This window comes from Thermobia domestica, chromosome 11 (assembly GCF_964235325.1).
Source record: "Thermobia domestica chromosome 11, izTheDome1.hap1.1, whole genome shotgun sequence".
Classification (NCBI taxonomy): domain Eukaryota; kingdom Metazoa; phylum Arthropoda; class Insecta; order Zygentoma; family Lepismatidae; genus Thermobia; species Thermobia domestica.
The window spans coordinates 262,323,638-262,346,379 of record NC_137464.1 but is presented as its reverse complement, the minus strand read 5'-3'; the positions used below and the strand labels follow the sequence as shown (position 1 = coordinate 262,346,379).

The 22,742-nt window shown below is 36.3% G+C and overlaps 1 protein-coding gene across 1 annotated transcript in view; it reads left to right on the top strand.

Moving 5' to 3' along the window:
• Window positions 1–1,531: 1,531 nt before the first annotated feature.
• LOC145665021 (uncharacterized) overlaps window positions 1,532–22,742 on the top strand; it is a 31,225-nt gene continuing 10,014 nt past the window's right edge. The window contains exons 1-4 of the mRNA XM_081732224.1: window positions 1,532–1,558; window positions 3,448–3,513; window positions 12,233–12,338; window positions 15,824–15,975. Coding sequence (XP_081588350.1) covers window positions 3,467–3,513; window positions 12,233–12,338; window positions 15,824–15,975 — 305 coding nt within the window. The 5' untranslated portion in view covers window positions 1,532–1,558; window positions 3,448–3,466. The remainder of the gene's footprint in view (window positions 1,559–3,447; window positions 3,514–12,232; window positions 12,339–15,823; window positions 15,976–22,742) is intronic.

The following is a 22,742-nucleotide window of genomic DNA, read 5'->3' as shown; positions in this document are numbered from 1 at the left end:
CTCCTGAGATCAAATTTCCTAGTTCTATTCTTTTATTAGCTATTAAAAGAAGACTACTGTAGATGACAACACAGACTTGTATTCATTCTTGCCCTTGGTTGGGGAAACTGTAGTATTCAAAATTTCAAACATATGTTGACCGCAAGAGCAATAAACATTTCTTCCTTCTGTAATGTGATGCACAGGAAAAGAAGGAAAACTCTGGCCCACTTGTGCTATTGCTAGTACCTTAATTGTTTGTTTTCTTGTCGGTGGAAGAAGAAATGCATTATTGGTATATTGATGTCCGGTACTCCGAGTTTCAATGGTAAGCTTAAACATCAAATCTTCCCCTTCATCTTTCCTGACAAAGAGGAAGGGGACCTTGCAAATATACTACAGATGTTGAAACAACACGCATCTTTGCTTTTGGTTTCTTGCAAGATTCGTTTAAAATTCCCCAAAACGGTATTTTTATGCGAGTAGCTAACACAAACAAATACAGCCTCATATACAGGAAAGAAGAAAAGGGAAGTGGGACAGAAGAAGTGTCATCCAAACTTAGAAAACAGAATACTCTAAGAGTGTGATTTAAAATATTTTCCATGATAAAGGAACTATGTATAGAGAGGGGAAACCACTATCCCTGATCGGGACGACATTAGCTAAACCAGAAGCCGAGATGATTTTCCCAGAAGGGGAAAATCCCATGCATACCCCCTACAAATCGAACACAGGGACAAACACCATGTGCGTGGGTTTCCTCAGGGTTCTCCCGTTTCCTCCCACTTTATTCGTTCCACCATTTCATTTATTTCTCAACATCAGTGTCTCCTTTAGCCTAGCCGGTATAATCATGGGACGCAAAACTCAAAGATTTCATTTTTCCACACTTCTGTGTTAAGTTTGGTCAAGAAACTAGATTTCGACATCGATAGGTTTACTTATAAGAGAAGAAAACTATGAAATACTGCTACAGAACTTTTTTGAAAAATTGCGAGGCACAAGGGTGAAATATGTATTTTAAAATTTGTTCAGTGTCTGCATTTCTATTTGAGTTATTTCTCAGAAAAATTAGCTTCTATAAGCAATGAACAGGGTGAACGTTTTCACCAGAATATTTTGCAGATGGAAAAACGTTATAAAGGGAAATGGGTATAACCACTAGACCAGCAAGGAGAGCACAAGATATTATATATATATATATATATATATATATATATATATATATATATATATGTGTGTGTGTGTGTGTGTTCTATAGACCTTGGTGTAAGTTAGTTGTAAATCTCGGGCCCCGCACCTCCTAAGGCCGGACCTACCCCTAATATTTACTCATAAATGATTTGGGATATTATTTGATACGGGCGATTCCGTCCGTCAACGCATGCAAAAGGTGAGATTGATTTTACGATAATAATTATAGGGTTCCAGCTATCGCATTAAGGTGATGTACGATAAATTATAGGAAAACTTGCTCCGAAATGTCCGGGCTTTATTATAGAATTTTTTATCCCTAAATTTTAGCTGTTTTGCTTTACCTGGCAACAGTTGATAGGCGGTTTATTTTGAATATCAGGTTTGTGTAGTTTGTTTTCATATTTATATTTCTAAATTTTTATTAACTTTTAATTAATAAATTAGTACACATAATATTTTGCTTTACGTGCTATGTGACTGTTTTACTGTGTTTGTAGCTACACACTGTGCTAGACGATTACTGTATCGAATCATTTATGTGAATTGAAGTTCTTATTTTCTATATTGGTATCACCATCATCAGCTAGTTAGAGGTAAGTTTACCTGAAATTCTTTCGGAAATATTACGCTAATTTAAAAAAAAGGCGCCCAACTTAAGAAAAGCGTTCCCGTCAGAAATAAATACATAATTTTAATAAGATCAACTAGTGCATTGAAACCTATTTCATTGGCGACTTTTTTTTTTTTGTGTGTGTGTGTGTGTATGAATGTGGAGGGATTTACTTTACCTGGCATGCTCCAGTTGGTATCCATACGCGGCTAATGTTTAGGAGAAGTGGTCCAGCAATTGTTTCTAAAAAATGTTGCAATCTCGGTAATTTCTGTTCACATTAGGTTAGGTTAGGTTTAGTTTAGGTGATTTTAAGTTAGTTTATGTTACTGTAGGGGTCCAGCATAATTTTCCAGAAAATGACAAAATTTCGCTTATTTCTACTAATATTAGGTTACCGGTAGTTCAGGTAAGATTTGGTTACGTTATGTTAGATCTAAGTACTTTCATAATGGATTTCTCATGGTAATTTTGTGTTTTTTTTACGTGCTTCTGGACCCCTTTCTGCTAAACATAACTCTCCACACGCAAACACGGCTTTCCTTTTAATCATGAGAGTTAAGAGATATTAGCAAGGTTTGGAACCTTTATGCGTACCCACCTTCGCTAACGCCTTGTTCCTTACGTATGCGCTCACGTGGAGTTCATCTTGCTGTGCCTTGACGCAGATTAAACTTGCTAAAGAAAGAGTAGAAACAGACATTGCTAAAGTATTCCATATTTTCTGTTAACGTAGGATTATCTGGCAGGAACAAGCATACGAAGTTTGTTCTTTCGACGATTGGCGTGTAGACGCAATGCTAGCTTGAAGGATACGTTAGTGGGTGTTTTCGCGTAACTGCATCGAACTATAAAGATAAAACAACATAATCTCTCACAAAACACGCCGAAACTAGCCCTTCTTTTTGGCTGCTTAAGGAAATCAACTGGAGCCTGTAATATATATTTTTTCAAAGATATGTCCATATAATTTAAGTTCCGTAAAGCAGTGGGAGCCTGAGTGAGCAGAGGTAGGAGTGTAGCGACGGTTAGGGCGCTAAAGGTATAGAGGCACGCGTTTTATTAGGTCATTATGGCCTAATGTAGACTAAATTTCGAAGGTAGCTTATTCAGCTGTATACATTGGGCACTGTTTTGCAGAAATACTTGGTAATTACCCTTCCACTATTTATCTTATTTAGTTATTTAGAGCTGTGTCATCGCCTGCATATATTAGTTTCTTGGTATTATTATCAGAGTTACAACGAAATGTAAGAGGGAAAAACATCTCCTAATATGATGTTTTCAATCTAAAGTGAAGGAGTTTTTTAAATCGGACGAGCCGTTTGGCGTGTACACTCTTTATGCGCCCAATGTTAAATAGAAATGCAACGTTGCCATTTACCTGGACCCACAACATAAATGAATGAAGTTACTGTCCTTTACGCTAACGTGTCGATAACCAGCCCCAAACGGCTTGTTCGATTTAAAAAAATCCTTCACTTTAGACTGAAAACATTTGGAGATGGTTTTTCTTCTTACATTTTGTTGTAACTCTGATAATAACAGTTACCCTATGTCAGGGGACTTTTTAGACACCCTATATATATATATATATATATATATATATATATGCAATATTCTGTAATACTATTACAAAAATTTTATATTTACGTTAGTTTCGTTCCAGATTTTAAGATGGCGAGGAGAAAATCGGCCGTTTCCAGATCTATTGTGCAAGAAAGGTACCCTTCCAATTTATAAAATTACTTAGTGGCATAATAGGATTCATATTAATAATTAAAAAGTGAAATTACACTAACGTAAACACCAAAATATTAACGGCAAATTGCCGCTACATCTTATTGGCTCATCGCCATCTTCTATATGCTTGTATTTTAAAAAAATATATCGAACTACATCTTGTGACCAGTTTCCTCCACTGTGGAGACAAAATTTAGAAGTTCTTAGAATCAGGAGTTTGAAAAACATTGGTGAAAAGCAACACCCATATTTTTAAACGCTCTGATGGATTTATGACGTTTTGGAAAACCCTTTAGGAGAGGAAAAAGTGGCTCTTGATGAATAATTTTTATAGCGGTAATTCACGGAAATTTTGAATTGTGTCTACAGTAGAGAGAACTGATTACCAGTTCTACAAAAAGCGTAAGGTGCCTTCCATTTCAACTCAGGCAAAAAAAAAAAAAAAAAAAAAAAAAAAAAAAAAAAAAAAAAAAAAAAAAAAAACCTCAGATATCGTTGAAGCTTCTTTAGATAGCAACTAGACATGATTTTAGGAGACCCATATATATATATATATATTTTTTTTTGTTTTGTCGAAAAAAAAATCCGCCAAGTAATGGGCCATCGAAGTCGGGAAGTACAATTTATGAATTGTAGAAGACATGGAAAATGGTCAACTTGGGAGCGCCTCCATTCAGCTATGGAGACAGGTAGAGTTATAATTCTTGTTGTGTATGTACATAGGGATATAAATATACTATATTTTATTATAATTTGGTTTGCGCATGCGTATCTTTTTGTACATACATTAACAAATGATCGTCAGTTTATCTGAAAAGTCGAAGTTTGCGAACTTTTTTTCGAGCACATCCGGTTCAAATTTTAAAATTCTGTTTTCATGTTTGGTAAGTTCTAGTTACCCGCTTTCCGAAAATAATTTTATACACTTCTATCTGCAACTGTTACGTCACAAAAAATTCGAGAAATTGTCAAATTTTCAAAAATCACCATTTGTGGGCCATTTTCTCGAAAACACCGTAAAAGTTCTGAAATTTTGTCAGATGGTTCAACTTTACATGAATAATAAACACACCTTTTGAAATTGGCGAAGTTCAGTTAACTTTGATGTTACAGTTGGCAACACTGAAAACAATAAAAGTGCAACAATTTGATGATGTTTAGGGTTCACATTCATTAAATAACGAACAAAAGTTTTTCCCTGACTTTTTTTTTTTTTTTTTTTTTTTTTTAATTTTGATCAAAAATGCTCTCTCAAACAGTAAATAAGCCTCCCCCTACTCATCCGTTTTCTTAAACCGAAGTAATCTGAGATGGATATTACGATTACGAAACATACAAAATTTAAGTTTTTTTTTTCCTTAAAATGGTCTTCGAAAACAAAATTTCACTCTTTTTCTTTTTCCTTCGCATGAACCAATCATTTGCTTGCTTGGTGTTTTCTTTGCTAACAGCATGTAATCGAGCAGATGCTCCAATAGGTGTTGGTGCACTCACAACTCGTAGCACATTGTCGATAGTCACAAAACACTTATTTTCACTTCTCTTTGTTGGGGCGACGTCGAATACTCTCGCTCCGTGCGCTGATTTTCCACAGCACGGCATTGCTCATGCTCTTCTGAAAATCTGTACACTGTTGAAGGTCCATGTGGAAGCTTAAACAGCATTTCAACTTCACGTAATTCATGATTTATTCATAATATTTCTGCTACCCATCACTGGTTATCATATATGCATGTAACAAAAGTTCCTTTTTGCAGACTTTTTAAGTCTACGCTTTGAATTGCAGAAGCTCGATTTTGGGGGAAGCATAAAGTTAGTTCATGGTAACCCGTTACTGCCATAAAAACTTCGCCATTTTCCGATGGCCAAAGGTGACTTCGTTGAATACCAGTTACCGGTCGTACACTCTCCTATTCTTGCATTTTTTTTCCCTCGGTAATTGTCGGCTTCAGTTCCAGGTAACAAAACAAGAGTGATACCCAGAGTTTGTACTTGCACTATGCTCACGAATTCTTCTACAGTTTTAATAATGATTATCTGTTTTGCCTAAGGTTATGCCGCGTTGCCACATTCTTTACCCCCTTCTTCCCAATACCGTCGCAGAGACTCTTGCATGGGCGGTTTCACTGTAAAAACCACTGCTCTATCGGACCTGTCCTCATCTCGAACATCTGGAAGCTATTTTTAAAGTGGGATGGAGCACCATCAGAAATCACGGACACGGTTTGGGAAATTGTAGACACTTATTTTTACGTATTCGAACCTTTTTCTATTTTCTCTTTTCTCCGGGTATTTTTAGAATCTTGTCTATGGCTATGAGTACATGAGCCGAGTGTGTTTTGTCGTCGCTTATTACAACAAAACTGTCAGTTGTTTCATAATGATATGCCACTGCCATTAAGATGGAAATTTGCTCGTTTTTCCGGTGATAACTCTCAATTTCACTTTGCAGAATAACAGTCCAGTTTTCAGCGAAGTCCACATGAAGTAAAATAGAATTTGTATCTTGAAATTTCATGCGTTGCTTTTCAGTAGTACTTAATTCTCTTTGGATTTTCTTGATGTAGTCGTGAATTACAATTCTTACAGTTAAACCAGCAGTGTATGATACGAAAACAGAAAGTGGCACAGTTTTTTTGTAAAGTTTTCCCATATGGCATACGTAACACTTTCATTTTCATCAGGATCAATAATTAAAGACTCCACACTTATTTTTTCCACTCCAGGACATTCACCACATTCTTGAAGAAGACAGGTGTCATTTTCTACGGATCATATTACTAGAGAAAATAGTCACTCATGACAGCTTCAATACAGGCTGCACCTTTGATTTGTTGCAATGCATTAGTAGCTAACTTAAAATTTACACAATACACACACTTCCCTCACAGGTAGCGGACTGACCCACTTTGGTCGAATACTATAAAATTTCGAGTGACACATTCTTATGCTGGGATTGTTCTGTTTAAAAAGTCCGTAAATTTTTTGATGGAACGCGTAAGAAAACGTTTCGATTCTTTTAACTTTTTGTTTATTTTAGATCACTGTAATGACAACGCACTTATTAGGACTTTGTCTGGAGCATTCCAAATCATCACTGAATTAATAGGTCAGGCTTTTTATAGATCATCAGAATTTATTGGATAGCCGTATCAAGTAAACTTAAAATTTGTGTTTCCTAATCGTAATTTCCACCTTAGATTACTTCGGCTTAAGAAAACGGATGAGAAGGGGGAGGCTCATTATACTATTTCAGAGAGCATTTTTGATCAAAATAATAAAAAGCAGTCAGGAAACAACTTTTGTTCGTTATTTAATGAATGTGAGCCCCAAACATCATCAAATTGTTGCACTTTTATTGCTTCCAGTGTTGCCAACTGTGAAATCAAAGTTAACGAAACTTTGCTAACTTCAAAAGGCTGTAGTTAGTTCATGAAGCATTGGTCGAGAGTATTTGGTGTGTGTATTATTCATGTAAAGTTGAACCATCTGACAAAATTTCAGAATTTTAAAATGTGGCGTTTTTGAGAAAATGGCACCAAAAGATGGCGATTATTCAAAGTTTGACAATTTCTAGAATTTTTTGCGACAAAACGGTTGCACACAGAAGCGATACATTTTTTTTTTTTTTTTTTTTTTTTTTTCGGGAAGCAGGTAACTAGGTCTTACCAACCATGAAAACAGAATTCTAAAATTCGAACCGAAAATGCTCGAAAAAAATTCGCCAACTTCGACTTTTCAGATAAACTGACGTTCATCTGTTACAAAACGATACGCATGCACAAACCAAACTATAATAAAATATAGTATATTTATATCCCTATGTACACTCATGTCCAAAATGATTGTCGCATATCTATAACTGTCTTCTTGTAAGAATATAATTTGATAAGGTTGTTGCAGGGCACTTTTAATACTGATACTATGTGTATAATCGCAAAATGTATATTTGTGGTGAATTTCATAGGGAAAGAATTATAAATGCAAAAATTAGAATGAGTAAAACAAAATCTTGCTAAATGGAGAAGAAAGTTTTATTTTTGTTTTATTGTTATTTACTGCTCTTTTGACATGAAATTTGCCACATACATGTCTTTGCCGATTATACACATACTAACATTATAAGAAATACCGGGCGAATTCGTTATCAAATTATATTCCTAGAACAACATATTTATAGACAAGCGACAATAATTTTGGACATGAGTGTACATACTACAACAAGAATTACAACTCTACCTGTCTCTATAGCTGAATGGTGGGGCTCCGAAGTTGACCATTTTCATGTCTTCTACAATTCATAAATTGTACTCCCCGTCTTTGATGGCCCATAACTTGGCGGGGAATTTTTTTTCGACAAAACAAAAATACCTGAGTCTCTTAAAAACATGTCTAATTGCTATTAAAAAAAAAAAAAAAAAAAAGTTTCAGCAATATCTGAGATGGTGATGGTATGCTCTGCCTGAATTAAAATGGAAGGCACCGTTATATATAAAGATGACAAGAGGCCATTGAAACGCGGCGTCAATTTGCCGTTAACATTTGTATAATTTCAGTTTTATTTTTATCTTCTAATTTATTTAATTTTAGGCAATTTTATTCTTCCATTTCTTCGTAAATGTTTGTTGCCAGTCATTTTATTTTGTATGGTGCGAGAAAGAGGTCATACAGTGGATGTTGTTTAAGAGGTGTATTGAAAAATTCTGCAATTTTTAACCCTTGTAAATGTATTTAGTGATTTACCTTTTAATATCGTCAGAAGGAATTCAGTTATAAAGTAATAGGGATATTGAAACGAATCTCTTATCTTTGTATCCAATTAAGAGTAATTCCATATACATATTTCAACACATGCTGAGGTCTTTCTCAACATCCATACCTCGTTACATACCAGACTCTTGTTATAATAACCATCAAAGTTCTGTAGGAGTTAAAGAAGAGTGAATCATCGGGAAAACACGTGTACTCGATTTTTGTATTTATTGACAACTGTATCACTCACTGTCATAGTCGCATTTGCCCAAGAATAAATGTGGCTCATGGTGTCAGTAAAGTGGTTTCAAAAAGAAAGGAAAGGATTTAGAATTTAGATTTATGGGCTTTTCGGCTACTATGGCCATTTACCCCGTCATTCATTTATGAGGGATAACGTCCCTCGGCTAGCGCACTATCCGAGGAAAAGGAAAGAAGAAAGGATTGGAGAAGGAAGGAAGAGACCTGGAACTTATAAGTTAGGTACCGCTCCGGCATTTGCCTGGTGTGAATGAGGAAAACTTCATTCAGGATGGTTTGCCTGAAAAAGGTTTTTACACTTTTTCGGCCGAGTGCCCCTGCAGGGAATCGAACCCGGGACCGCTTGCACCAAAGACGAGAGCGTTAGCGACTACGCTACGCGGGGCCACAGGAAAGGCAAAAGTATTAGCTTGTAACGTATATATTAAAATTGATCAGTTACGAAGAATGATCTCGTACAGTCTATACAGATAGGTATAATTAGATTATTTTCTGTTCCTTATCTCAGTCCTTCAGCCACAGTGACATCGTATAATTGCACAATGTCCACAATTGATCACATCAGTCAATAATTCAAGAGTGGAGTATTCCAAGTTACACTCGATGCATTTCATCCACTGGGAAAGAAGTGTAGACTTCTTTCTCGTTTTTAGTTCTTCCGTGTGATGGTCAAGAGAGAGAATGTCCGCACCATGTCCTTTGTTTAAATACTCTCCGGTATTCCTTGCTGCCATCTGCCGGAATGTTGATAGGAACTTATAAAAATATATATATATTTTTTTTTTTTGCTCAGATCGCGCCTTTCAGTTTCGGCACCTGAAAGTTTAACCGAAACAGGGCTATCATCATTGCAATATTCTTTGCTTTATTATTTTTTTCATCATTCATTTGTTTTTCTGTTTGGACAAGGGTGGACAGGGACGAGGGATAGGAAAAATGGACGAAACCACAACACTAAGAAACAACAAAAGATAAATTTAGACAAAATCAACAAAGAAAAAAAAAAAGAAAAAGGAAAAAAGATTTTTTTTAAAAAATATATAAACTCCTAACTACCTAATATTTGTTCGTCTTCTAATTTTCCTATTCTATTCTATTCTCGACTCAAGTTTAGCTTACTCTAGTCTTCAATTATTTTTTTTTTATCCTCGTTCTTTTATCATACTTAGCCTTTCTCGTATGTTTATCATCATCTTCATAGGTCTAGGTTTCACCTGTATGATAGGCTTTCCACCTAGGTTTTATGATCATCTTCCTCATTGAATCAGGTTTCTCCTGTATGATTAGCTTTCCACCTATATAATATCCTTTCCATCTATTTTTGTATTATCATAATCTTCATTAGATTTAGATTACACCTGTGATGGCCTTCCACCTGTATAATAGGTTTTCCACCTAGATAATAACCTTCCACCTATTTTTTGTATCATCTTCATTGGATTTAGGTTTCACCTGTATGATAGGCTTTCCACCTATTTTATTTTGTTCTTTTTTTTGACATTTTTTAAATTTAGGTTTCCTCCTGTGTGATTTTTTAAAAATAAATTTTTACTACATTTTTCTAATAGAGGATGATAATATTTGCACTACTGAACTCAGCATCATTATTATACACTTACATTTAAATATTGCACGCTTAAATAAGCACTACACACTCCTGTGTGTGAAAACACAACTTTTCCGTAATAAAAAGAACATACCACTATCACCACACTGCACACTACAACACCCATTCACTTTTCTGCGATCGCGTAAACTTTGATTTCCTTATTGATCCTAAGCGGAGTTAGTCATTTCAGTTTTCCACAATTGACTTCTATGGTTCTGATCCTCAGTGCAACGGTTTGAGGTCCAGGACCCACTCGGAGCACTTAGTGCAGGCCCTGGTCAGTTGTGTCCTGCCGCCGTGAGCGCTGGGACCGGTGTTGACACCTACACGAACAAGGTTCGAGGTGGACACTGTATGACATTTACCGAGTAACTGGCTTTGTTGTGCATAGGATCTTTAGTGTATGTTATGTATAAGCTATTTTTGATTTGTTTTGAAGTTTACGCTATTTCCCACCACCTATTTCCGTGCACACCCGCTCAACACATCCGGAGTTCCAATCCGGCTGGATGCCGGAGATGCGTCGAGCGCACATTCACACTATTCTTCCGGAGCACGCGGAAATCCAGCGTTCCTGGAGCAAAAACTCCGGTCCTGGAAGATACTCATTTGCACTCTGACACATTCATTTTCATTCCTTAGTGTTTTCTTTTACATTTTGTTTATTCCTGTGTCACATTTCCAAAAGTCTTTCTCTTATTCTTGTTGCCTTTTATATAATTGTTTTCTTAGATCAGAATATTCCTTTGCTATTCTACTTAATATTTTGTAGTCCTCTTCCTTAGCTAAGACTTCCCCTGTTTCTTTTGTTCTGATGTCATCTCTTCCCTGTAATTTATCTTCCAAGAGGGGACACCATAAAATATGGTGTTACGGCGTGCCTAGTTCTTGGCATTGGCATCTGGGATGTTCTTTCAAACCCATTCTGTACAGGTATTGTTCATATGGCCCGTGCCCTGAGAGATAATGTATCAGTCCTGGGTTGGAAAATATTGTAGAAGGAATGGTTGATGTGGTGCTACCTACCATATCATGTAGAGAAATATAAGGTCATTTGGAATAGCCACCAAACAAACTTAGCCACTTTTTGTAGCAAATTGAGTTCATAAGAAATTCACCAATATACGCGTATAAGGCACTAGCGACTAGTACCCGCTTCGCTGGGTTACAATAAGCAAAATTAGTAATATGTTCCGTTAGTCAGTTACTTTTTACTATTACTAAAGCGCTCTCTGATATATATCCCCTCTCCCAAATTGCGGGGCTGAATCTGGATGTAAACGGGATCGCAAGTGTCACTGTTCGTCTCAGCGACACCGGAAACTATAGATTCGGCACTAATATCGATCATTTGAAAAATGTCTCTCCCCCTCCCCTCCCATACGTTGCACCGTCAAAGTAACATGATAAGAAAGAACTATTCCAGGCCCGAACCTCATCAATATTGAAAATTTGATCGAGATCGATCGGGTGGTTGAAGAGTGATTAAGTTTATATATATATATATATATATATATCCTTCTCACCTAAGTTCTACCGTCAAAGTGAAATTATAAAAAAATTCCCTGTCCCGAATCTATGTTGAAAATTTGATTGAGGTTGGTCGGATCGTTCTAATGTTATTAAGTCATAAACATAGTCTTTTTAATTTTTATATAGATAAAGTGGTTAAGTGCATAAGAGATTAGTTAGTTTCGTGGTTATTCAAAATGCCTCCCACATTCTTCTGGGTGTAATACAATTTGTCGACAGTTTTCAATAAATGCAAAATTCGGGTACATTTGTTTTCCTGTTGATTCACGTCTCTGTAACTCCTTCAAAGGGTGTTATTGGAAGAGTAGCAAGGTACGTAACGAAGTATGAATGGGAAGATAAGAGATTCTTCTCATTTTTCAATATGTATCCTATAGATCTTTAAGTTCGAGTATAGATCTCGTATATAATAGGGATATTGTTTTTATTTAAATGGAGATGTATTGAAGTTTAGCATTTGCATATCCCATTGTTTTGTTTTCTGGTTGCCAATGCGTCTAATTTTCAGGTTTCAACTATTTTATCAATATATTTTTTTTTCTCAGGAAACGTAGACGCTCGCAAATTGTTCAGGAGCTGAGTGAATTGGCTTCTAGCCGATCTATTAGGAGTCGTAGTAACCAGTCAAAAGAACATCGAGAATCATGCAGGGTAAGAAAAACATATTTGCTATATTAATGGTATCAAAGAGTCCTCTCCTGCGTCAATTAAGAAAATAAAGTAAAATAAAAAGACAGTTATGCATAGATAAAATGTAATTGAAATTTGCACATAGAGTTCTTGTATAGCCTGTTGCAACATTTCTCAAACTTTTTTCAGGTGGGGTCCACTTTTGCAAGATAACCCAAAAAAGTTCTTGCCGTCTTTGATGTTCCATTAATCAAGCGCTCACAGAGAGGAGACGAAATGGCGTACATGCCTGCCGAGCTATCGGGAGTCAGTCTGACTATGGCACGTTACAATCATAGCTCGTCCAGTGTCAAGGAGAAATCGAAGTATCGAAACAGCTTGTTCACGTCTGTTTGTTCTATGACTTTAAAGTGGGTCTATCAGCCGCCGCATCAAGTAGCCGCATATGCCAGGCATTTGGGAAGAACGCCGTGAGCAAACGCACCGCCAGGCATTGGTTTCAGAAATTCTGTTCGGGAGATGTGAGCCTTTCGGATGTATCTCACAGTGGACGACCACATGTTTTGGATGACGAGGCCCTGAAAGTAGCCATCGAGGAGGACAGTGGTCTAACGTGTGACGAAGTTGTAAAAAAGTCCCATGTTTCCGCTGAAACAGTCAGACTGCATGTGCATGGGATAGGGAAGTCATACAATTTAAGCAAGTGGGTACTCCACATAGTGTCGGCAGCTAACAAGGAACAACGAATTAAACCTGTTTGTCCTTGCTCATTCGGCACCTGAACACACCCATCTTTGATCGCTTGCTCACTGGTGACGAAAAGTGGATTCTCTTTGACATTCCCAAGCGTACCAGACATTGTCGTCATGTGCTCACATCTTAAAACCATCTCTGTACCCACGAAAGGTTATGCTCTCTGTATGGTGGAATTTTCGACAGGTAGTGCATTATGAGCTCCTTCCACCTCGTCAGATCATCACTACTGACCTCTACTCTCAACGGTTGCAAAGGATGCGCCGTGTATGCATAGGGAGCCGGCACTGGTGAATTTCAAGGATGTACTGTTCCTGCGTGACAATGCCAAGCCACATGTGACAAAGAGAATTCGGGAAACTCTTCAGCAGCTTGGCTGAGAGACACCGGTCCATGCACCATATTCACCGGACCTTGCGCCAACAGATTACCATCTATTTCATTCCTTCGATTACTACTTCCGTGGGAGATCCTTCGCAAATGAAGAAGACTTGCGGAACGAACTCATGGACTTCTTAGCATCCACGACCGCCGAGTTTTATCACTAGGGTATTGTACAGCTGCAGGTACATTGGCAAAAGGTGTTGGACGCTGATGGAGATTACTTCGAAATCTAAAGGGCACTAGCTAATCAACCGGTACAGAAATGCTCGTTACGTTTCAGTAGAGATTCCAGATAGAAATTCGATCAATTAAGTGGTACCCAAACGTCGAGCTTCTTTCTGTAGCCAGCCTTTGGTGATGAATGTTTAGGTCATTGGCTGCTCATGACTGTTTACATGTCGGTCTTTCTCGTTTTTTGCCAGAATACCATTAACTCTTTCTGTGATTGGGTTCTTCCACTGCGAGGAGCATTTTGGACATCCAGAATGAAAGCGACTGAACCATCTTTTGGCTATTGTTTTTGATAACTACCTTACCCATAAACAGCACAAATTTCTTCACGAGTTTGCGCAGTTTTACAGAAAGTTTACTCATCTTCACGGTTCAATATCTTAGTCTGAATATAAGAATTCCAATACTTTTTGCACTCCTATTAGCTTTAACTGTCTACTGTAGACTGGTATTAGGCCTAACTCGTTGTGACTCACATACCCTGAGATTTGGAATACTATATGCTATCTCGTGCGTACAATGCTCAGTATTGTCTAGACTATCCGATAGATAATTTGGAATACTTTTGGTATAGCGGGAGATCCGGGGTCGATTTCCGGCGGGAGCTCATGTGGTTCGGATTCCACGTTAATCAGTAGGTCCCGTCTCATATGGTCTCGCTGTTGGAAGGGACGTTAAACTCAAAATCAACTCAATACTTTTGGTTTGTTTTTAATAAATGTAGAAGATGTACTTTATGGTTTGTCTAACTAAAATATTTTTGTAAACAGTACAAGTTCGTCGGGAAAATCCTTTTCAAAAATGTAAATATAAGGAATAAATTTGAATGAAATTCGCAAACTCTCATGTTACAATGCCGACCAACACTCATTAAATCGATTCATTTTACTACTGTGTGGGTAACAAATATGTCATCCTCAAGTTATTTAGATGTAGCGATGTCGCACCGACACCCTAAAACTTAAAAGAAAGAATGACTGCCAAAATGAACTTTTTAAATATACTTTTCCCCTGTAGATAAGACATTAACATATGTAGTGAGTTGATCTCCGTGGCAGTCCAGAATTAAAATAAATAAATAAATAAAAGATAGAAGTGTTACAACGCTGCCAAAAGTAAACGAAAACTAGGAAAATTCCTAACTTTATAAGCGCAAGGTTCTTACGTTTATTAAGGAAATCATGGAAAAAACAGACAAAACGAAATTATACGAAAAAGTCAAAGACCTCCCTCGTGACTAAGCGGTTAGCGTACGCGCTTTTGGCGTGGGAGACCCAGGTTCGACTTCCGGTGGGAGTTCATGGTTCGGATTCCGTGTTAAGCTGTAGGTTCACGTCTCATATAGCTGCGCTGCTGAAAGGGAAACATCACATCATGAAAAAGTCATAGAAATGTCAAGGGAAAAGTGGTACTTAAACTGGAAATGAAGGAAAATTGAATATATTTGCTTGGGAATTGATTTTCTTCTTCTTCTTCTTCTTTTCGTTTTACTTATTTGTTGAAACAAGCCGATACGCATACATTAAATTGAAGCTCATATATAAATACAAGCCGATACGCAGACTTACACATTAAATTGAAGATGTCTTATAAAATTTATTCAATAGCTCAAAAAGCATTTCTTTGGTTAGTTTACATGTTTGTTTATCCATTGTAATTAATCATGTTTTTATTTACCTCTTACAGGCATTTTTCATTATAGACTTTTATCTTAGTATACGCCGTGGGTCAGAAAAATAGGTGGTCTAGCACCTGTAAATCAGAGAAAGAAGTAAATATTTATTTTGTAAGAATCCTGTAAGCAGCAAAATAAATTTCCACTGTTAACACAAATATTCCTATTATCCAATCATAAAGCGGATATCCCACATTTATTAAAAATATATCAAAAGTATTTTTCCATGTTTTTAAATAGCCATATCATAGGCTACAAAAGGGCCAATGAACCCTCGTTCTTTGCGATTTAAATATATATATATATAATAGCTTCTTAAATTACGTATTTCTTTGTATTTGAAAAATGCCTCGTTTTTCTTTTGTTTTTATATTTTCATGTATGTATTTGTAAATTTGTTATTAAGAAAGAATATCGGAAGCGTTTTGTTATATGTATATACATATTTATCTACTTTTGCTAGGAGGCTCCAGAAGGTAGACGAAGGCGGCGACCTGGAGTAAGAGCCCTTCAAGAGATACGGAAATTCCAAAAATCCACAGATCTCCTTATTCCGTCTCTCCCGTTCATGAGAGTCGTCAAAGAAATTGTTCAGGAATATTCATTGAACATGAGGTACAGTATTTTTTAAGCTATAAACATAGGTAACGTACTTAACAGTAACCTGCTTTAAAATTGAACAACATTTTGTAATTTTGTATTACTTCGTGCTTGAATTATTCCGTTAGTTTTGCCCTCGTGAAATTACATAATTTTTTACTTACAATTTACGAGATTCAATGCATAAATAGTGTTCACTAATATAGAAATAGGAGGGGAGAAAATAGAACAAGTGACTAGTTTTCGATACCTGGGTAGTATTATTATTGATGACATGAAATGTGAACGTGAAATAAAAGCAAGGATAGGAATAGCGAAACAAGCCTTTAGGGGGAAGATAATACCATTTTGTGGGACCCTGAATAAAGAGTAGAGAAAAAGACACATTAAATGCTTCGTGTGGAGTATTGTACTGTATGGGTCAGAAACATGGACATTATGCAAAAACGATGTGCAACGACTGGAAGAAGTTTTCGAAATGTGGGTGTGGAGAAGAATGGAGAGAATTAGCTGGGTTGAGCAAAAACGAATGAGGGGTCTTAGAAATGGTAGGGGAGAAATGTACAATTTTAGATATTAAGAAGAGGAAGAGAAACTGGTTAAGACATTGGCTAAGAAGGAACTGTATCATGAGGGACGTGCTAGAGGATATGTTGGCAGGAAAGAGAGGGAGTGAGCGAAGGAGACTATAATTAATGGACGATATCAAACAGAGAAATCGTACGTGAAGACGAAGAGATTAGCGGAAGACCGTGATGCATGGAAGCTTTTCAATTGCGGCAAAATACCTGCAATAATGGGAGAATACCTATGATGATGATAAATTCTTGTTTACTTACATGTTTAATTTTTGTTTACATAGTGTTTCTTTAACAAGACCAACGTAGTCTCCAGTGGCGTCCAGTGTGACTACTCAGCAAAAATATGTCGTACTAACTTATGTAGAAGAAACGTACTAGATCTGGGGAAAAAAGTACTAAAATTTTATTTGCTTCCGTTTCATCCTATTTATGACATTTTACTATATTAATATCTTATTAGAAAGTTTCCGGCAGCTCCCTTCCTCTGTGAGTGGAGGAGTGACCCCACACATTCTTGAATAATAATAATAATAATAAAAACCCAACTTTAAATTTTTTACAGCCAAAATTCGACAGATGGTATCTGCCGTGCCGTTTCTTCGTATTGTTGTTTGCCGGCAATATCTCGCCTTTCAAGATTGTAAATAGTGCAACATAATTAATTTTCTTCCCTCCATCCTAACACTTGCCCCAAAAGCATTTGCCGCGATTCGTAAAGAACTACTAGGTCTATCATCCCTTTTCCCTATGAATTATCAAGAGACGAACAACTGACCACTGCCAGAATTCCTTCTCGTTGGAGGAGTTGACCGGACGGCACCTATGTTCCACTTCCGTTTTTGTAAATACCACTGTTTATAAAATAAAATAAAATAAAAAAAAGTTATCAGGAACAGTGACATTTTCGTACATTGTTAAATTTTCGTGAGATTCCTTTTTCTCTCCCAAATGTATGTATGGGAAGAGAAGAGGAGGAGAAAAGTACTAGATTTGTTGGTGAACGTACTAGAATACTAAAATATTAAAAAAGATACTAGATCTAGTACGAAAGTACTAGCGCTGGTCTCACTGGTGGCGTCTCATGACGTAATTTTTCGGCAGTTCACAGACGTTAGAAAATTCTAATTCTAGAATTCTTTCAGTGTTCTAAATACGAAAAATCAATGAAAGTAGCCTTACATATAAATTATATATAATAAGAAGTACCCATTCATAAACATATGCTCCATTTCATTCATATATGAAATCACTTCTGTTGTTCTTCTGGGAAATCATCTTGTCAATAGCTCTTCTGAAGTTTAGTTTTTACATTTTTTCTGTTGATATTATAATGCATTGAGACTATTTTGAACGACGGCACTCCTTTAAATGCTTTTATATTTTTTAATATGTTAATTTTCAGTTTTTGAAGGCAGCGTCGGATCATTTACCATGGTTTTCACGAATTTTATTGAATGCCATCTCTTTCTACGGACTCACCATCAATTTCACGACAATACACTAAATGAAATCTACTACGTCCCACGGTTATGTCGGCTAGGCTAAAGGAGACGGCGATGATGAGAAAGAAATAAAATGGTAGAATGAAGAAAGTGGGAGGAAACGGAAGAACACCCAGAAAACTCTCACATGTGGGTTTGTCCACCACAAAGTTCACTTGGCGCGAGCTCGAATCGAACCCAGGACCCCATGCATCAGAGGTGAACGCTCTACCGCGGCCCCTGAATCTCCATCAGACTGCAAACGTCTGCTATTTTGTATAGACTATTTGAATTGCCAGGTATGCTGTTTTGTGAACTGTTAACAGTATACACAAAAACATGCAATGTATCAAATTATTATGATAGTTGCAGAGGCACCGTTATTTACGAACATTTTTTCCACGCACTTTTGCATTGTTGTCTCAAGAAACTTCATGACTGTTTAGTTTGTATTTACGTTCTCTGTTAGAGGTTAGGTTATGTAAGACGAGATTTACAGTTTAGAAAAGAGATTACTGTAATGTGTTTGTTGCTCTCCCACCTGGAATTAAACCTGGGGCTTGCCCATCAAAGACATACACTAGTCACTATACAAATGAGGAGGACAGGACATTTCATGAAGTCAAACAAACCACGGAGAACACCAGAGCTACTAGAATCTTCGGATTCCTAATGAAGACATACAACGTATTCAAACACCCCAAAATCTGGTGCAACCAATCGAAAGTGAGCGAATGTGACTTCTTTTTCTACAAGATTATATGAGTCTTAATAGAAATAATCGTGTGCACGAATCGTAATAGAATATTTGGCACTTACTCAGATAATTTTGTTGGATTAGTCCAAGTTTGGGAGGGGGTCCAATATTATAAGACACCACACCCATGTACGAATGATCCAATGTAATTCTACACCCGAGAAACGATATCTAATTATTAAGTTCCGCCATTTATATTCCGAAAAATATAGAATTAGATATTTTCAAGGAAAGAAAGCGTAGATATTTTCAAGGAGATGAAGTGTAACATCAAATCTCTAGGCTGTCAGTCATTTCTATACTAGGCAATTATAGTTTTATTATGAAACGTATGTCGACTTGAAAAGTTTCGATGGAGGATCCGACTCGGTAGATTCTCCGTGTGAGTGCGCTCCTGGTGCTTACACTAGTTAAATTCAGGTCTCTTGGCCTCTATAAGGTCTCCTGAAAATGTAAAGGACTTACGTTTCTGATTATTACATTCCACGTTATAGCATAATGAAAAGCTGAAAATTTCTTTAAGACACCATGTTTGGACGCCATTTTCTCAAAAACCCCACCTTTTAAAAATCTGAATTTTTCACATGTATTGGAGAAGTATCTAAGTATTTAATATCCGTTAATCGTTCATGCGGCTGCAGCCCCTAACATTCGCAATTAATTATTGAAATTTCGATTTTTGTACTTGAAATGTAAATATTTCCTATGGGCATTTAGATCCTATACACAAGGCGAATTGAAAGCGAGTATGAAAATTTTGAGAGATGAATCCTGACATCAAATCCAGTAGAAAAGTTTCTATAAACATGAGTCGAATTCCGTTTCGTTTTCGAGTTACAGGGTTTCCAACTCGAGACCCAAAATCGGCTCGGGACAATGGAAAATAAAATATATATTTCGCCTTAAATCAGGAACTATGTATTAAAGCTTTGATAAAGTTCACAAAGTTGATTTGTATCAGTATGATGATTTTTACGTGAGTTGCAATTCGGTTGGCAGTGTTGCCAACTTGGTAGAACTTTTATTTGTTTCCAAATGACACTGCGTGGATTTTATTTGATATTTGGTATTCATTAATGATTATAAACATCATATGAAGCACAATTTTCCCTACATCACCACAGTTTTCGAAAACTTACATGTATTTCATTAAAAGGTTTTATCTCGTGCGTTATTGATAGTTTGTGTGATTCGGTGTCGTGAACATCGTCCTAGTGTTTTCTGGAACCATGAAAATTTTCACTGGTAGCTTGACATTGTAGTGCACTAGTTAAGTGTTTGTGTGAATAACAATGGGGAAGTCCTATTACAGTTAAGGACCGTATTAAATGTGTTGATTATTCTAAAAGCCATAAGAAGATTGTGTACAGAAAAAATTCTAGACAAAAATTTTATCTTGCGGTAAAATATATGGATTGCGTACAGCGTGTCTTCCCAAACGTACTATTAGGGGAGGATGATTATTTGTGTCATGTAGACAAGGCGATTTGAAAGGAGTATGGAAAATTTTGAGAGGTGAATCCTTCCCCGTAGTCTTAAGTTTTACCGATAACGGCTGTTTTTAATGGCGACACATTCATGTTTAGTATGTTAACTGTTTGGTTAATGGTTTCCAAATCTACATTCAGAGAAACAAATTCTTTATCTTGCTGATGCGTAATTTCATATTTACACCTTCTTTCGTGGTCACCAATATCTCTCACACATTCATGTTGTTCACGGTAAATATTCAGAGCACCATTTACACAAATAATCATCCTCTCCTAATACTACGTTTTGGCAGACGCGTTGTACTCAATACATATATTTTACCGCAAGATAAAATTTTTGTCAAGAATTCTTTCTGTACACAATTATCTTATACCTTTTAAAATAATCAACACATTTAATACGGTCCTTACTGTAATAGGACTTCTCCATTGTTATTCACACAAACACTGTAACTAGTGCACTACAATATTGTGTTACCAATGAAAACAGTTTTCGTGGTTGCAGCAGAACTTCTTGAACGAGTTCGAACTTGATGCGTGGAGTTATGGGAGGTTTTGCAATAATAAAAGATAAATTATCTTCTTCGTCTTCTTCTTCTTCTTCTTCTTCTTATTATTATTATTATTATTATTACAACTTACACAGACGTAGTTTTTATTCAACATTTTGGTTTTACTAATGATGGCAAACATCAAGTGAAATTCACACTTAATATTGCAAACTATCAATAACACACGAGATAAACCTTTTAATGAAATACATATAAGTTTTCGAAAACTGTGGTTATGTGGGGAAAATTGTGCTTCATGTGATGTTTACAATCATTAATGAATACCAAATATCAAATAAAAACCACGTAGTGTCATTTGGAAACAAATAAAAGTTCTACCAAGTTGGCAACACTGCCAACCGAATTGCAACGCGCGTAATCAACTTTGTCAACTTCATCATAACTTTAACACGTAGTTCTGATTTAACGCGAAATTTATATTTTATTTTCCATTGTCGCGAGCCGAGTTTGGGTCTCGAGTTGGAAACCCTGTAACTCGAAAACGAAGCGGAATTCGACTCATGTTTATCGGAACTTTTCTACTGGATTTGATGTCAGGATTCATCTCTCAAAATTTTCATACTCGCTTTCAATTCGCCTTGTGTATACGATCTAAATGCCCATAGGAAATATTTACATTTCAAGTACAAAAATCGAAATTTCAATAATTAATTGCGAATGTTAGGGGCTGCAGCCGCATGAACGGTTAACGGATATTAAATACTTAGGTACTTCTCCAATACATGTAAAAAAAATTCAGATTTTTAAAAGGTGGGGTTTTTGAGAAAATGGCGTCCAAACATGGCGTCTTAATGAAATTTTCAGCTTTTCATCATGCTATAACGTGGAATGTAATAATCAGAAACGTAAGTCCTTTACATTTTCAAGAGACCCTAGAAGCAGATGATTGATATTGCTCGTGAGGGCAGAAAAAAAATGTTTGAAGTTAGCAAAAATTTCATCAAAGTTGGCAACATTGCGAGTTAATTGCACGATTCCTATTGGACCAATAGACGAATTTTGGCCCTCCACCGAAACATATAACTTTATACTCTTCCTGCTATTGCGATTATGTTACTAAGTACACTCGTTTCTTTACAACAAAACTTTTAATTTGGCATGTTTTTCAGTTTTTCGAGGATTCCGAGAGGAGGGCAGCCATTTTGGAAGGCTGTATATCGAAGGAAAAATTTTTTTCAGCAAAAAGAAAAAATATGGGTTTAATAATCTTGCATGTAGATCCCATATAAAAAAAAATAAATGAAATCTGAGACTATGATGGGGACCAATTGTGGTTTGCCTGGACGATTTGAAATCGAATCGGTCTATTTTCATTTCATAATCTGTCAGCCATTTATTGCTTTAAATCAGCTTTTAAATTTCGATACAGTTCAGTTTTCACCTCTACATAGTGAACTTTGGTCGATTATGTTCTAACTTCTTTCTAAAGTTATACAATCCGTCAGTGGAAGAAAAGTAGTTTCCAATCACTCAATACAATCCTCTGCAAAATAGGGTAATGATAAGATTTTTCTTACAAGAAATCTTTCGAAAAATGATTCCGTGTCGAACAGGCCTTAGATTCACTAGTATGGAGGAAGTATTTTAGGAAAACCTGACACTACAAACCTATCGAGAAGGATACACAGGAGTATACGGAATATACCCACCTTAATATCTTTAAAGTTCAGCACATAGTATTTACTTTAATTCAGAGATGTAATGGAAAATAACTAATCATAAATACTAGCAAATAGTATACCATCACATAACACATTTTCACTTTTGTCACTTTAAAATACACTTAGAGAATAATGTTTCTGCGCATAAAGTACAATCTGAGAAGTAAATTATGCCTCCTTCCTCAAAAGAAATAAAAAAAAGAAAAAAAAAACTGTCAACTTTTTTTAGAAGTATTACAG